Source organism: Miniopterus schreibersii (genome assembly GCF_964146895.1).
Source record: "Miniopterus schreibersii genome assembly, chromosome: 7".
Classification (NCBI taxonomy): Eukaryota; Metazoa; Chordata; class Mammalia; order Chiroptera; family Miniopteridae; genus Miniopterus; species Miniopterus schreibersii.
This window is the reverse complement of record NC_138108.1, coordinates 35,214,444-35,232,233: the sequence shown is the minus strand read 5'-3', so window position 1 is coordinate 35,232,233 and position 17,790 is coordinate 35,214,444. Positions and strand designations below refer to the sequence as shown.

At 37.7% G+C, this 17,790-nt stretch overlaps 1 protein-coding gene across 6 annotated transcripts in view; it reads left to right on the top strand.

The window, feature by feature from the left end:
* Nucleotides 1-17,790, top strand: part of ITPRID2 (ITPR interacting domain containing 2) — an 84,773-nt gene that overhangs the window by 44,786 nt on the left and 22,197 nt on the right. For 3 of the 6 annotated variants that reach the window (XM_081143373.1, XM_081143375.1, XM_081143374.1), the window contains exons 1-8: nt 3,503-3,998; nt 4,350-4,395; nt 7,534-7,583; nt 8,411-8,467; nt 10,538-10,577; nt 10,665-10,763; nt 11,969-12,177; nt 13,088-13,785. In XM_081143373.1, coding sequence (XP_080999499.1) covers nt 3,788-3,998; nt 4,350-4,395; nt 7,534-7,583; nt 8,411-8,467; nt 10,538-10,577; nt 10,665-10,763; nt 11,969-12,177; nt 13,088-13,785 — 1,410 coding nt within the window. In that variant the 5' untranslated portion in view covers nt 3,503-3,787. Of the gene's footprint in view, nt 1-3,464; nt 3,999-4,349; nt 4,396-7,533; nt 7,584-8,410; nt 8,468-10,537; nt 10,578-10,664; nt 10,764-11,968; nt 12,178-13,087; nt 13,786-17,790 lie in introns of those variants that run through there. The other 3 variants (XM_081143371.1, XM_081143370.1, XM_081143372.1) reach the window with 3 other exon arrangements.

Below are 17,790 nucleotides of genomic sequence, written 5' to 3'. Positions count from 1 at the left end.
CCTTAGGAGGACAATGGACTAATATAATAACCCTTGAATTTTTGCTAAGGTGAAAGAAGAAATAATAGGTGTAATTACAGACCTTAAATATGCAGTTTTATTACTTTCAAATATATACAAAACCCAGAAATACTTTAATGATTAATAATGACTTAAAGGAATGTAGGAAAAAAAACAAAAAAACAAACAAACCCCCAAAAACACAATCTAAGTCAGACAAACCATTTTTTCTCATAGTTCAATTATATGACTTGTAAACAAAAACTTTAAAAGTTTTTGGAGAATTCCCTTGCTAAGTCACATTTTCCTTTCATCCTATGGCAAATGATTCCAGTTATCCCTGGAAATGCTAATAGTTATATTGAGAGGTCCAAAAGATTTCATGTTGAAATAAATTTTAGAAATAGTGAGTTAAACAAAATTAACCCCCCTTTTTTAAAAAGTAAATCTTGATGACTTCTCAGTCTTTAACATTCACTCATTCATTATGCCTTGGTTGGGGTAAGGGGAGATGAGGGTGCAACATGCAGTGTTTTCTAAACTTACTTCATATAGAATTTTTCTCTCCAGGTAATCCTATTGAAATATAAAATGCTGCTCTGTTTGTTTAATCTGCAATTCTACTTACTTTGTACCTCCCAGCTCCCCTGTGTCTTAATAAAGGGTGAAAATTTGGTAAACTGCATCACTATCACTTTCTGATCAGATTCTGAATTATTAAGATTTCCACGCACAAAATAAAACTTTTGATTCTGTAAATATTATTGAAGAAACAGTACCACAACTAGAACCAAAATGCTTTAGCTTACCTAATAGTACATCTCGTTTTCTAATTTTGAGGTATGTGTTAAAATCTGGAAAAGCCAAAAATAACTAAAGTAACTGGACTGGGCATAATGTTTCACTTTTGATATAAGCTTTTCTATTTAAAACTGCCTAATTTAACCAGAGTATGTTTTCTGTCCTACCCTGAATTTATGGCATTTTAAAAATTCAGCTGCATAAGCATAACAATAGATGCCATTTACTGATATAAGAGCAATCCCCCCAGATTTTTGCCTTCTGCAGTATAATAATTTCAATAGCTATACTGAGCACCTACTCTATTGCAGGTGATCCTCACATCACCTTGGGACGGTAGTCATGATTGCTATTTCACAGATGAGGAATGTGATGATCGGAGATATTAGCTATCTTGTTTTAGGTCATACAACTAGAGAGAGACAGAGACAGATTTCAAACTTCAGTCTGACACCAAAGACCCTACTGTTTCCACTACATCGTGCTGGTTGGAATGATCCACATGCAATATAAATTTGTTTATCTTTCAAGCATCAGTGACTCAGACATTCTCCTTTATGTAGAATTTCTGCAATGTGGATTTGCAGTTGGTCTACAATATAGTACTTGTTTGGGGGGAAAAAATACTTGAAGAAGCAAACACTCCCATGTGTGGTAGGACATTCATTATTGAATAAATAAAATACCTTGGGCATTTTTAAAAATCTCAACAGTTGAAAATACAATTATAACCCCTTACTTTTTAAAATAGCTTGCTATTTGAAGGATTTCCTTCTCTATTATTTCTGTACTTAACATTTTGCATTAAAAATTATCATGTAGAAAAAACATACAATTGTGCTGTTGGAGAGGCAACAATTGCTGTTACCTGCTGGCGCTTTTTGTTTACTATTTGACTCTGGTGGTTTGATTTTTAAATATAAATTATGGTTCATTATTGCTTTTCTCAAAAATTCTTCATTGTTGTCTAAAAGTGTATTGAAACAACAATAAAAGAAAATAGGTCTTAGAGAAAAAACATAAAGCAAATATTTTATCCATGCCACTGTCCATTCTGAAGAACATAAAGAATAGAAAATTTACTTTTTAAAAAAACCATTTTCCTTTGTGGGACTAGCACTGTACTAAAAGTGTAAGGGGTGCAGGAAGAGTACTGAGAAATGTTCTTCACTCTTTCACAGTTTACAATTAGTCATATTATTTACTATATAATTCAGTCCCCAAATAAATGATATAGACATTATTCAGTTGCATATCAGAAAATTACAGGGGAGATGTGACTGGCAGTGGTGGAAAGATGTAGTGGAAGAGAAGTTGTGGCTCAGCTGGATCTTGATCATGAAGGTACTGTATAGAAAGGAAAGGAATGAACTGAGAAGTGAGGATAGAGAGTCAGCAGCAGCCTGCAGAGATGGGATTGAAGCTGGGAGCAGCAGCTGGGTACGTGCTAGGGCCCTGAATGAAACTGAAGACAGTATTCTTTGTTGTCTGTGGCTTTTGACCAGAACCTTTGAGTGCCTCCTCCCTCACTCGCTCTTTACCTTTTTTCCTACAGGCAGCTAGACTCTGGCCTATTCTGGAGGGCCTATAAACTGTTAGCTGCTTTTTGCTACAGGACTCTTGAAGGCTGAAAAGTCCTTGAAATTCAAAGAAAAGATTAATAGTGAAATTCCAATCCAGTAAGAGTACCACTGTTCTAGCTCCCTTAATATTTCACAGAATACATAAGGCCCGGAATGATATTAAGATGGTTCTGGAAAGTTAGTATGGAATTTGGATAGGATTTTATCGATACTGGTACATCATTCGGAAGCTCGTGTCTGATTTTGAATAGGATTTCACAGTCTTCTGCTGAGATTTTTAAAAAATAACAAAAGGGAATGCTCAAACTCATTTGAAAAGTGGTTCTGAACCTTGACATCATTTGTTTCCTTGTAGCATCTTGTTGCACCAAAACCCAAGCACATTTCCCCAGCCGTTCCTTGCACTGCTTTTCTTTCCCTCTCCATGTCTAACTTCCATGTGGAGTTTCCAGATTAAACACTCTTCCTCAATCATCTGCATACCTAACGCAATCACCCTCATCAGCTTTCTCAAGCATGAACGCGGCGCACCCCAAAGCAGGGTCTTTTCCGGTTCTGGCATTTTGATAAGACGAGGCCGAGCTCCCGCCCTGCACCCACCCTCAGCCAGTTCCTGGAGCACAGTTCCCCGGACAGTCAGGCAGCCGCCGCGCGCCCGGCACACACTCGTCCCGACGCGGTGAAAAGGCCCTTTAGCCAGACCCGGCCTTTCCACATTTTTCTGCTCCGGGGTAAATAAGTTATGAGGAAGAACAAAGTACTAACAAACCAGCAAACAAATCTCGCCGGCTCCGCGGGGCGGCGGGCGCAACCCCACGGCTCCCGCCGCGCCCCCGCCCGCGCGCCCCCCGCCGGAAGGGGGCGTGGGACGCCGGCGAGGGAGGGGCGCGCAGACGCGCAGACCCGCGGGCCCGGGCGCGTCGGGCGGGAGGCGGGAGGCGGGGAGGGAGGGAGGTGGGAGGCTGGGGAGGGAGGCGGGGAGAGAGGGAGGCGGGAGGCTGGGGAGGGAGGCGGGGAGAGAGGGAGGCGGGAGGCTGGGGAGGGAGGCGGGGAGAGAGGGAAGCGGGAGGCGGGGGCCGAGGGCGGGGAACTGGGAGCGGGGGCCGGCCGGCGCTCGGCTCCCAGCGGCGCACGTTCAGGCCACTCGCGCTCCCGCGCCCGGCAGGCTTCAATGTGAAGCGCCGGCCCTCCGCCTCCTCCCTCCCCTTCCTTCCCTCCCTCCCTCCCTCCCATCCCCTCCTCCTCCTCCTCCTCCTCCATCTCCTCCTCCTTCTTCTCCTCCTCCCGCGCCCTCCGCCCGGGGCCCCCAGCCGGGCCGGGCGCTGACAGCAGGGGCGGGGGTCTCCGCCGCCGCCTGGTCTCGCGCAGGCTCCGGCTGGGGCAGCGGAGCCCCCGGTGCGGCCATGGACCGGCCCCTGGTGGCGTCGGCGGAGGCGGAGGAGGAACTGGAGTGGCAAGTGGCGAGTCGCAGGAGGAAGGCCTGGGCCAAGTGCCGCGGGTCCTGGCAGGCGTCGGAGACGGAGGACCTGTCCACAGAAGCGACGACGCAGGACGAGGACGACGACGACGAGGAGGACCTGCCGGGCGCGAAGCTGCCGGCGGCCGCGGCGAGAGGTCTGTGCGCGCCCGGGGACTCGGGGAAGCGCGCGCGGGCGGGCGGGCGGGCGGGGGCACGTCTCGTGCGCCTCGGGCGACTTCGGTAAGTTGTGGAAGGTCCCGCGGGCGTGATAGGCCGAGGGGAGCGGAGACGCTTCCGACCTTTAAACACGCGCGCTCGGGAAGGCGTCTCCAGCGTCAGCACAGACTCCTCGCTGCCGCCTCGTTTCTCTGCAGTCGGACCCTGAGACAAGTTGCCGAGGCTGCATTTTACCTCCAGGTTTTCCTACTTGGAAGTGTCCGGGTGTAGCCCACCGTCGGAGCCTTCCCGGTGTCGGTAACGAGCTGTCCTCTCCCCCTACCCCGCAGGAAACGTGCCCAACGAGAAGATCGCGATATGGCTCAAGGACTGCCGGTGAGTCCCCGCCCGCGCCGCTCGCGTCGCGGAGGGAGATCCACGCAGCTGGGGCGCAGTCCCTGTGGGTCCCACGGTCGTTGTAACTATAAACCGGAAAAGTGAGCCTGCGGATAGCTTCCTCCTTTAAGCGATTAGAAATGGAAGCGCTGTGACCGCTGATTATTTGATGACCGTGTTGCCTCTACAGAGGTTAGAAGTTGAGCTCCGGTGCGTGATGTTAAGTTAGCATCAGCGATCGCAAACCTAAAACAGATCATCGTGCCGTGTTGTTATGCTTGCCTTCTTTTTATTCGAAAGGATTTTCACATTTCACACAATATTTCATTTTGCTTTTGTTTTGATATCTGTACATCTGGCCTTAAATCATTTCCCTTTCAAATGCATTTTAGATGAGTTGAATTTACTTAACTGCGCTACACTAACCGGGCTTTGATTCTGGTGTGTGCCCTAATTCTATTTGGAGAGCTATTAAAACTAGCCAACTTTGTTCTTGTAATTTACTCCTTGGAAATGCATTTGTCAGATGGTGCTGGAATTCACGGAAGGGAAATAGAGCTTTGAAGGCATTCAGACTGCATAAATCTGTTTAATTACATGTTTTGGCAACTAGTACAGAAATGTTTGATAAAGTATGGAGGAGATGAATCATATTGCAATTAAATCTTATGACAGTGAAATGTGCTTGTTTCACATTTTAATTATTTTTTTCCAGTTTATTGCAACTTATAAAATCTCAAATGGAGAATGTTACTTTTTAACTTTGGTTAAGATGTTTGCTTCTGCACGTATTTTTTGCCAGACATTTTGGGCTTTTCTTAATCTTTGGTTCAAGTACTAGAGTTTGGGAAGCCTTTTGGGGCGGAAGGAGAAGTGATTCTCATATATGCCAGTTTATTTTTCTTTCCTAAGGATACATAAAACAGTGGCCACTACTTCATTGCAGTCCTGTTTTGATGAATTGCTTGGAGCCTTCCTGAACACTCTTTATTACAGAACTCCTTAACCTTTATTGGGGGTGTCATAGACCCTTCTGAGATAGGATAAAATATATGGACCCTCTATCTAAAGATGCACAAAAAATGTGTAAGAGCAAGAGAAGAATCACATTATGTTTACTTTATGATGTAAAGGAATTAGATTGTATAAGAGATTATATCAAGTACATAGTAAATAAGTGCATCTTTTAAGATAAATGCAGTAAACAAATATTAGTATTCACCAGGACACATATCATGTCTGAACATTCCAGAACTTTTATCGCTAATCTTGATTTATGTAGGCAGATTCTATAGTCTGCCACTCCTTTCCTCCTTTTTGTTCTCTACAGTTGCACCTGTTCTGTACAAAAGTGGCATTCATTTGTACCTGGGAAAGTTAGAACAAGTTTTTTAATGTTGGCTTTATTATCACAGATTTGACTTCTAGGATATATGCAACTGTATTTTTTTTTTCTATAACAATTTAGGATCCTCCCCAGAATTGAGCATCTGTCTGCTTTGTACATTATAAACAAATGATCTGAAGACAGCATTTTTTCTTGATAAGTTCTCAAATGGTCTTTGTTTTCTTATTGCTGTCCATATCTTGAGTACTAGAGATACCATGTTATCTTTCCTCAAAGGGAATCTTTATTTTGATGACCTTTTTTTCTTTTTTTTGACTAAGTGGAAACAAATTGGGTGAATTAGCATCTAAGAAGAGAGAGTTTTTGACAGAATTTGGAAGAGAGCAATTATAAGAATGAGAGACTTGTGTTTGAAGGAGAATGTCATATTCTGCTTATTTGCCACTTTCTTAGTGCACAGACCAGTGGATACATCTGCACAAGAGTAATACAGTGTTCTATTTTTTTTTTAAATATATCTTTATTGATTTCAGAGAGAGGAAAGGAGAGGGAGAGAGAGAGATAGAAACATCAATGATGAGAGAGTCATTGATCGAGCCCACAACCCGGGCATGTGCCCTGACCGGGAATCGAACCCTGGTCGCCTGGATCCTAAGTCGATGCTCAACTGCTGAGCCTTGCCCAGCCGGGCAGTGTTTTGTTCTAACTAAAGACAGGAGCCATTGAGAAAAATGACTTTTTTGATGGCATAAATTAGAGTTTTATTAAAATATATGCAAAAACTTAGCTGAAAGATTTTATTAATATCTTTATGGAATGTTATGATTCTTTTACTAAAAAAGAATAAAAAGCACTAATTTTACTCAGAAAACTAAATTTTAAAGAACTATTGCTGTATATTTGTCTGTAGAAAGTCAACATTTAGTTGGCATTTCAGTAACATTTATTTGAAACTGATATTTTCATGTTGATCCTATGTCTGATGGAATTTTTAACAGGTATAAATTGTTATGAAAGTAGAACTTTCAAACTAAAACAATCTATTTCTTTAATGTAGTTTTGAGAAGGAAGTGGAAAACTTTTTTGCATTAAAAAAGAGATGTTTAAGTTATCTATGAACTATAAGAATGTGGAAGGGTTTTAATAATGGCTAGTTCTTAAGGTTGATTCTCGAAGCCGACTTTTTATTTTCAGAGTTAAATGAAGAATATATGTACTTTTTAGTTTAAAAGCAGAAAATGAATCTCCAGCCTCTCCATTTATATCAATAAAGATAGTTGGGGTGAGGGAGGTGCCAAGTGCTGCTCTAAAATGCTGGTGACTGATTTAACAGATAAGGGTTAAGAAAGCTGTTGAGCTTTATTCCTAACTACACTCTGACTTTTTAATTTTATTGAGATAAAGATTTGCTTTCTTTTAATTCTGTTTCCTGTTTCTAGGGAGCAGACTGAGGGAAGCGGACATTTTCTTAATTCCTGCTGTCATTCTCTTTTTCTGTTTCTGTAAAGAAAGTCCCAGTTTATATCATTTGTAATTCCCATTCTTGCTCTTAATTGCTGGCAGATCAGATGTGTGATTAAAGCATTCCTGGTAAACTGACTTGACATAGGTATTTGCTTAGTTCGTAGCATATTACTTATGTAATCCTCTTGCATTCCTTGTGTGTTTGGGAGGAGAGTTACACTGTGATTAGAAGCTTGCTTAGCTATAACCCTTTCAGTGTTAGGCTTGCAGTGACAGCTCTCCAGACAGCTTTCAAGACTAAGGTTTATATGTTTATGTGGTTTCAGAACCCCTTTGGGAGCCTCACTGGATGAGCAAAGCAGTAGTACACTCAAGGGTAAGAAAAAGTTGCTTTTCTAAATCTATCTTTTTGTGAGGGTCCTGTTTCATTTGTCCTCTGAGTGAAAGTGTGTATATATATGAATTATAAAAGTGATATTCATGTGTAAAATATGTTGTTCTGCGATAGAGGACAAGAGGGAGAAATCTTGTCAATAAACTTCAAAACAGTGGTGAGTTTAAGCAAATTACCAAACATTTCCACAGTGTGAAACTCTTATTTTTATTGTCCAGATAAAGATGATATAAAGACTAATCAGGTATAGAAATATGATATGTGAACATGAGGAAAATATATATTGAGTGAACTAGATCAGCTTTAGTGCAGCATTTCTTTGCTTACATTAACTGAAATCGCCACACCTGAAATTTTACCACCTGTGCAAGACAGAATTGTAAAGTTCAAAGTACGACAAGAATGTGCAGGTAGTGGCAAGGCATATAAGAAACAATCAGGAAAATCTAGCTTGAGCTCCTGACATAATATAAGGGATGTGAAAGAAATGATTGCTCAGGATCTGGTTTTCCATGAAATTCTTGGGTAAGATATGTTATCTATTTGAACATCTGCAAAGGTATGAGTATTAAATGGCCTGTAGATCAGCTTCTAAGAACTTTACCTGGCTGCAAATCATGGTTTCTTTGTGATAAAGTTTATACTTCTTAAAATTGTGTAATCAGAATAATTTTCTGAGGGTGTTCAGGTCTGAAACACTTTACTGTTTCATATATTTTACTTGGTCAGTTTGGTTTACTAAGACAGTGATTGTACATGGGGGTCGGAGGAACAGAACACCAGGATGAATCTTCTAATGTTTCTTTCAGGTGTGCTTGTGAGAAATGGAGGAAGTTTTGAAGATGATTTGTCGCTGGGAGCTGAAGGTATGAAAAACCATTGTGGAGTGTTCATGTGTCTTTCTTGGAGTTAAATGCTTAAAGGAGCTGTTTGGAGGCAAACTGGTGATGTAACTGGGGGAAGAATTGTCCTGCAGAAGGAAAGAAACTTAAATATTTATATGTGAGAAAACTAAATTGAAGCTTATTTTTAGTATGAGGTAGCCTTATGTCAGGCTTACAGCTGCAGCTTGTATTTCTCTTTGCTTTCAAGTGTCTTCTGTCTTTCCCCCTTCCTCTTTTTCCAGATTTTTAGGAGATTAAAAGATAAAAACAAAATAGAGTTACTAGAATTTTGTGAGAAATAATTATGCTGATGTCTTTTCCAGACTGCATTAGCATTTTAAGTGTATTGTGCTATGTTTAAATTTTCACAGATTATATAATCTTTTTTTGTGGGTTTATTTTCCACAATGTAAAATTAAGAACTTATTATTTTATTACTTTACTGGTATTTTAAGATTATTGGTAGCTGTATAGATGGGTTATTAATGCAGTATGCTTTTTCTTAAAGAATTAAGGATTTTATTAAATCTTTTAAAATTGTAATTTGATGAATAGTGAATTTATCCACTGAATTTAATATCCTTGACCTTTTTCTGTATAAAATCAATCTACATGATTTAGAACCTTCTAGTAAATATTGAAAAGTCTAGAATATGTTAGTTATTATTATCACTGTTATTATGCTTTCAAGGAATAAACTCTTTGTAAGGAACTTAAACTTACTGCTTTCCAGTCACTATAGTTGAACATGTTTTCAACCCATTTTTAAATGCATTTCAGTATTACTGTAAATAACACTGACATTTGTCTTAGTAGTTTCTTTGAAATATGGAATTATTTTTTAAGCCTTTATTTTTTTAGAGCAATTTTAGCCTCACAAAAAAGTTGAGGGGAAGGTACAGAGATTTCCCACGTACTTCTGTCCTCATTATCAACATCCCCCACCACAGTGTTACCTTTGCTACAATCGATGAACCTACAGTGAAGCATCATAATTACCCAAAGTACATAGTTTATGTTAGGATTCACTCTTGGTCTTATTTATTCTGTGGGTTTGGATAAATGTATAATTACATATAGCCATCACTAATATATAGCATATATTTTCAGTACCCTAAAATCCTCTGTGCTCTGCCTGTTCATCCATATTGAATGATTTTATAGGAAACCAGATCCTGAAAAGGTATTCCAGAAAAGAGTGGAGTTATTATGTTGTTTTACTGAAAATTATTTCAAAATTATTTTTATTCATTCGGTTAAATATTCATTGAGTTACTATGGGATCTTTCTGGTTGATGTACAAAGAAACATAAGAAATTGCCATGACTTTGCAGATCAGAAATGAAAACATAAATCTGGTGTGCTGGAATAGATGTTTTAAATTAATTTCATTCTTTATGTTTGTGTAAGAAAGTTAAATGCAGTAAATTTAACTTACTTTAAAACTTAACATTAATGACACTTACCTATTTAGAACTTGTAAGTCTGAGATAAACCTGAAAGGCAATTTTCAAAAGAAAACATGTTGAAATGAGTAGAAATTTTCCAAGTATGTGCATTAAACAGTGGTTGTAACTGGAGTGAATTTCCAGCCTTAAAAAAAAATCACATTAGAAATTGATGCATGCTATTGCCACACTTAAATAATGCTGAATCATGTTTTTGCTTTTAAGATATTCTTTAACAGCTTTTAAATTTAATAATTAGAACCACATATACCATACATGCTATACATCTTCTTACCACTTATTTCTAAACTGTTAAACAAAGGTTTAATTGGTTATTTATATGTCTTTTTATTTTAAACATTCAGTGGAAGTAGTTTTGCATTGCTAACTCACAGAAACAGAAACAACCTCCAAAAGCTACTGGTTTTGTTCTTATCAATCTGTATATTACTTTTAATGACATTGATTTAATGAGTCAGACAAGAGTTTGGCATATTAGGCATTTAGCAATTATATTGTGGCTAATTTGCTTTCTTGATGATTATATCATAGTAGTTGCCCTCCTACTGACATTGTACTCCACATTTTTTGTTTTTACCTATAGCCAACCAACTCCATGAAACTGATGCTCAAATTGAAAACTGGTATGTAACTGTGGTGGTTTTCTTTCTTTTCAAAAATGAAGGACATTTAGGAAAATAAGGCTTTATATAATCTAATTTTGTTTATAGCAGTAATATATTGGCCAAAGAGAGAAGACTGCAGTTTCATCAGAAAGGGAGAAGTATGAATTCCACTGGATCTGGGAAAAGTAGTGGGACAGTCTCAAGGTAACTTATTATGAAACTTTGCCTCAGTTAATGTTGTGCTGTAGAGGACCTAGTCTTGCCACTTTTTCAAAGTTGGATTTGGCTTAATAGTATGAAATCGAAAGGAATCCAAAGTGTTTCATGGTTGGGCATGACTGATAAGAGCATCTGCTTCTTTTTTAAATTAACATTAAATAAAAAGCAACAAATATGTGTATAGTGCTGTTGGAATTCATTAATAAGTATTTTGAGCCCTGTCAACAACTTGAAAGAGGAACTCCATAGTGGAATCACTTCTGCTTCCAAAATTCTTCATTCTGTTAGGGTCCTGAGTTACTCTGACATAAAAATCTGAATAAACCTTTCTAATTCAAAGCTTGATATTTAAGCATAGATTTTTCTTCATACTAAACCAAAGATTTTTATAGTATAAAAATAATCAAATATGTACATGTGCCTCTGGAACCAATTATCCAAATTATTATATTAGAACCAGCATTTTCTCGGAAACAAATAGAAATTTTCTTCTCTTCATTTTTCTGTCTCTAACAGTCCTATTTTTCTCTGTGAGTCTCAGCTTGGATTATTAGTGGTATGAGAGAGATGGGATAATGTATGTTCAATCCCCAGTGGAATTAGAGTTAGAAGTTACCTTTGTGTATCCTATACTCACCTTACTCCTCCTACTTCCTGAGTGGAAGTGGGTAGGGAAGTTGAAAGTAAGCTCCTCCCTCACTTTCCTGAGATCAGGTTGTTACCTGTTCTGCCTCTCCTAGGACAGCCAAAGATAGAAGAGAAGCGCAAGTCCTACTGAAGGTCACCTGGTACCAAAGTTCTACCAACTTCCTACTGTGTTTTCCCTTTTCATTTCTCCTTTAATCTTTTAATTCTGTATTCTACCCCAGCTCTTCTCTAATTGTTTTATTTTAGCTGCTTTACTGGGAATCTCTTAAAATGACAAAAAAAATAAGGTGAGGAATCACTTAGAGAATGTAACGAGTGTGTTCTCATGGGTTAGCCCCTTTTAACTAACAGCTTGAGAGAATAGATATTTTTTAAGGGTTATTTATCACATTTAGTGCACAATGTAGAAAGATACTGAAAAAAATAATGGGTTAAAGCTGTAGAGGAAGATTTTATCGTAGGAAAGCAGAAATATGTATTTATAATGTAATATGGACTATAAACTTATATCTTGGTTTTCTTTTTTCTTTTCTTTTTTGTAGTGTTTCAGAATTGTTGGAACTGTATGAGGAAGATCCTGAAGAAATTCTTTATAATCTTGGATTTGGACGAGATGAACCAGATATTGCTTCTAAAATTCCTCCCAGATTTTTTAGTTCATCATCATTTGCCAGAGGAATAGATATTAAAGTATTTTTGAGTGCTCAGATGCAACGGATGGAAGTAGAAAACCCAAATTATGCTTTAACAAGTAAGGTTTTTAAATGTTAGCATATTACTTTTAAAATTATAGCATCCATGGCAAGATGATCTTATGTTTAAAGCCTTACTAATTTCTAGAAATAGCACTGGAGATTTAATTACTGAGGTTAACACAGTAACTGTTTTACTTATTTGGAAATTTTATTATTTATAGAAGTTATTTTACCTCTTCTTCCCTTCTTCCCAAATTCTTGACTTAAGTGTTACCTTACAGAGTGACACATTCTACCTTGTGGCGCTAACTTACTTGCAAAATCTTAGGCTTATACCTATCTCCAGATGGCTTTTGTTCAAGAAAGAAAGAAGTAGGGGAGGGGCCTTGTTACTTTTAAATGAAGTCAATTTCAGGTGCTTTTCCATAAACCTAAAATAGCATGGCTAATTTGGTAATTTTTATTCATATTATATCTTTGCTTATTTTTCTCTATTCACCAGAAGTTCCCAAAAGAGGATCCCTTAGGTAGTCCTTGGACCAGCTTTAAGAGATCTATAAAGCACCCCCTCCCCAATTAGATATAAAATACATACTTATGTATACTTTATTAGGGGAACATTTGGAAGAGTCTTAGTGGAGTCCAAGACTTAAAAACAGAATCACAGCTGTAGATCAAAACCTAGTCCTTGTATTTTATTCAATGTTATCATCATGCTTTGTGCTTCTTTCTGATTTTTAAAACTATAAATTCTGGTGCTTCGAGTGAAAAATCTTCACTGTAAACGTAGAGAAGTTATAAGTGTTCAGTAAGGGGGAAGAAAAAGATCCGGTTTCATGATCTTTTTTATCTAAGTGCGGTTACTAGAATTCTGAACACTAGTCATGGTTTAATATGTGTGTGTGTATGTGTGTGTATATATATGAAAAACATGTATGTATAATTAACACTTTTTTCTCTTTGTAGGTCGTTTTCGTCAAATAGAAGTGCTTACTACTGTGGCCAATGCATTTTCTTCTTTATATTCCCAAGTCTCTGGGACTCCCCTGCAGAGAATTGGAAGCATGGCCTCAGTAGCCTCTGGCAAGGAGACAGACTCGCCTCCACCTTTAACCCGAAGTAACACTGCAAATCGCTTAATGAAAACACTATCAAAACTAAACTTATGTGTTGATAAAACAGAGAAGGGAGAAGGGAGTACTCCTTCCCCAGCCATTGAAAAAGGAAAGATTCTGAATGCTTCTGTGAGCGAAGAAAGTGGCAGTAAAAATGACCCAAAGTCTCAAAAAATTGTAAAGAAGAAAGATTCATCTTACATGTTGGCTACAGTTAAAGAAGAAGTATCAGTTAGTTCAGCTATTATGGAGCATGCTGATGTTGATGATAGACTTTCTGATGAAGCAAACAGTAATTTTAACCAAGAAACTGAACGTGAACAAAGTAAAGAAACTCAAAGTCGTGATGAACTGGGTGAGGAATCTGGGATTACAGGATCTGATTTAGGCAGCGACTTCAACCGGGCCAGCCACAGCGAGCTGGAAAGGAGCAGCGAAGTGAAGGATGGCCACGTGTCGACAGCGGAAAAGGAGCCGTGCGCTCCCCTGCCGATCCCGTCCATACGAAGCATAATGGTACAGCAGAAGGACTCCTTTGAAATGGAAGAGGTGGGTAAAACATTACTGAGACCTGTTTCAAATCGTAAGTTAGAAAAAAAGTGTCAAAAAATGCGTTTAAAATGAAAGATGGCTAATAGGCTTACACTAGAAAATATCTTGATTTTGACTTCCCTGGTTTTTGTTTTGTGTTTCTCAAACCAAGAAGTCGTCACAGGAATGTGGAGTCAGGGTCATGGTACAGTTTATCAGCTCCTCTAGATCCTGTGTCTTCCACTGCTGATACTGTACCCCCTTCCTCTCAGTTTAAGATTTCAATGCCCTGAGAAAGCCCGGAGAGAATGTTCACATTCAAGTTAATATTCCATAATAGTTAAAAACACAGGCTCTGAAGTCAGACAGGTTTGAGTTCTGCCTCAGCGACTGAATTGCTGTGTTCCTTTGTGCAGACTTTCATTGATGTATTTTAGTGGAAGGGGCCTGGAAAGCACAGAAAGGTACTTGAAGGGGGCGGGGGAACCTCTCCGCAAGGAGGCTTGAAAGGCCACTGAACAAGATTTCTGCAAGTCTAGAAAGGCAATGTTTGGTTGCTTTTTTCTTCTACCTAGTGATAGTTCTGCTACTTTACAAAAATTTTGAATTGGACAAGATAAAAATAATAATTTTGGTGAGGTTCATATTGCACTGCTTTTGAATAGTGGGAGCTGATACTTTTGAGTTGGATCCAGCTCTATAGCTTGGGGAAGGAAACTGAAGTTTATGACAGGCACTGTATTAGGCCCCTGAAGTACTTCTCTCTATGTCTGAGAGGCAGGCAGCGGTGGTCTCATTTTAGTAAGGCGTATATGTACTGCTGAAGAGTTGTGGCTATAAATTATGTGCAATTTTTCTTTTTAAAACATTATAGAGTGGTTTTACATATAGCTCACAGTAATTTTAGAATCATATGTCATTATATTAGGGAATTGGAAAATGGGGTAATTGATTTTGCCCATAAATGCCCCTTTGGTGAGTGTGTATCTCTCATTAGCGAAGATTTTTTATTACAAAATTTCAGTTGTTGATAAAGCTATTTACCTCTTTGTGGTCTTTGAATATATCTTTTAATACTTTATTTCCAACTTAAAAATGAAATAAAAAGAGCAGGAGCAGCCCTTAGAAATATTTAACATTTTTTGTAAGTTTTTTTTAATCTTTTATATATTTTCATATTTATACTCTTTAGTTCCTAATATATTTCTTATAATGAATTTGGAAAGTGACTGAAACTCCTTTTTATTTCATTTCATTGTTCGATTTCTTTTTTGACTTTGTGATCAAAACTTGTTCTAGCACTCATAATTAAAGTCTAACTTCTTGCCTTCCATTAGGGCCCTTCTCCATGACAATCAGATATGACAGTTTTCTTGTTTTAATACAATAGCAGAGTATAAAAATTTAAACAGATTATGTTAGAGTCTTGCAAATCTGTTATCGTGACTCAGATGAGAAGACTCTTATGCTGCTTTTTAATTTCTAGAATTCCTGAATTCTAAGCTGTAGTTTTAAAAAAATTATTGATACCGTACACATAAAAGGTCTTGAAAAATGTTTATAAAGTGCTAGGTAGATGTGGTTTGGCCTCAAGTTAACATTTAATGTTAGGTCTGTTTTTGCTCCCTCTGCTGGCAAAAATCACTTAATGAAAAGAAAGTAATGTGACATTTAACATTTTTTCAAAGTACAAGATTATAGGCATTGGTGGTTGAAGAATAGTGGAATATTTTGTTTTCAATAAAAATATATGGTCAACCATAGCTACATTGTAAATATGGGGAGTTTTTAAAATGATGAATCCTTCTTCAGATGTATTTGAAACATGGATAAAAGCTCCTAGAATTGTGTCTTAATCTTTTTGGGAACTTTAACGAGCTTGTAGAACAATGGATAAAGAAGGGAAATGTGTTTCTTTCATTTCCTCCCCTCCCAAGCATGATTTGAATCATACTGACAAAGAGAACAATCTTATTGAAGCAAACTGTTAGATCCCATTCAAAGTGTTACTATTTTTCTTTTGGATTCCTTTCCCTTGAGGTTTGATTCCTATTGGGAAATTTCTTCCTGTAAAAACAGGGAATAAACATAAGTCAGAGTGCAAACTGTCTCTCCCTCAGTAAGCTAGTTTTCAGAGTAACTGACTGCCAGCTGCTTTGGGAAGTAGGTAGGAGAAAATGCTACAGACCCAGGCCTGATCCCTTTGAGGCAGAAGGTAAGATCAGACAGTCACCAGGAGCAGAGAGAGGAAATATTTAATTGTAAAGAAAGTTAAATAGATGACAAGAATGACCCTGGCCTTGGACAATGAAAGCGACTATTTCTTATGCTAAGAAAGAGAAACAAAAAGGCCATAGACTATTTTCAATGAAAAGTTAGCTTACCTTATAAAAAATGTCTTGTAGTCTATTTGAAATGTTTCAGTGTGTCTAAAAGTTGTAAAATCTACTCTTGAGTTTTCTAATTCTTAATGACTTGGCCTGGATAATTCTTGTGTTTTTAAAATGGTTTATTTTGAATAAATACATCATGGTAGCTCCGTACAGCCATAGTTTAGTAGTATGAATGATTCACAGTTAAACCAAAATGATTCTACTCATTAAGCAATTGTTCTTCTTTTAGGTGTAAAGTAAAAATTTGTCATACTTAAATGTGAGAGGAAGGAAGACTTTTATCTGTCTATTTCTCTGAATAGACTGTTTGGTGTCTTCTCACTCTGAATGACTCATTGTTGTGTTACAACGTTGATGCCATAGGAACTTAACTCTTGTCCATATCACCGAGCCTGTGATACATTTGGTTTCGTTGTACATTGTTTCACTTAAAGTCACAAAACCTATACCCAATGTTAAGTTAGGACTTACTGTACTTATTTTAGCCTTTTAAAAATATTTTTTGGCCTGAGTTAAAATAATCCCCAATCAATCATGCTTGATAGTTGTCTCTTTGATCTTTCAGATTTAACTGTATGCGTTTTGAAGGCAAGTATTGTGTCTGCAATAGCATATGAGCTTTAACACATGACATACACACCAATGGCTGTTACTTCAAAGCCTGGTTAACCACTCAGTTTTGTTATTTGATATTTATCTAAAACAGCAAGTTTGGTGTTTTTTTTTAAAAGTATTTACATAACAGTAAAAATAAATCATATATATGTATGTGTGCTTTTAAAACTTGAAAGATTTTTTTTAAGTATAAAAATTTGCAGCTAATTGTAGAATTATAAATTAGCAGAGAATGAGTTAGCTCTTTGAATTCATTTTCCAGTTTTCACCCTTTTCAGATAAAGAAGCATTTTCCCCTCCCTAACATTTGATGTTACTTGACTGCAGTGGTTCTCCATTATATTTCTGAGGGTAGTTATGTTCCCATTGATATCAGTGCCTCATTGAAGGGAGGGGCAAGGGGGTTTCAGTATAGGGAATTCCTGTAGGGCAGAGAGAGATTTGTTGTAAATCTTTCCCACTTTAATGTTTCAAAATACTTATAATCATATTTGACCATCCTAAGGACCTGTGAGGTAGGAGTTTCAATTTTTAATTTGCAGTTAAGGAAACAGATAATTATCACAGATAATCATCACAGACATTGGACAAGAACTCATGCCATCGGATGCACAGCCCTATGCTACTACTTTGGAAAAATAATGCTCTCCTTTAATTTTTTTGAGATGTCATTAAAAATAGGCAGAATTGTAATTTCTAAAGCTCCAGTTTTGACTTTCTTTTTTTTAAAAAAACAAATATAAAGGTCTTTTTAAACCGTAGAGGAAAGATTATTTGAGTTAGAACATTCCACATACTGCTGCTCTGTAAAACACAGTACAATAGTATTGTACCTAAAAGATAAGTGTGACAGGTGTTAAAAAAACAAAGTAGGTGTCTGCCATGGTAGCATGACATTGATTCAGAAGTCTTTGTTTTATTAAAACATTTTAGAAATGAAGTAACTCAAATGTATGGGTTACTTTTAAAGCTGTTTTCATACAGCTTTAAATCCCAAAATATTGAGACCAAGCGA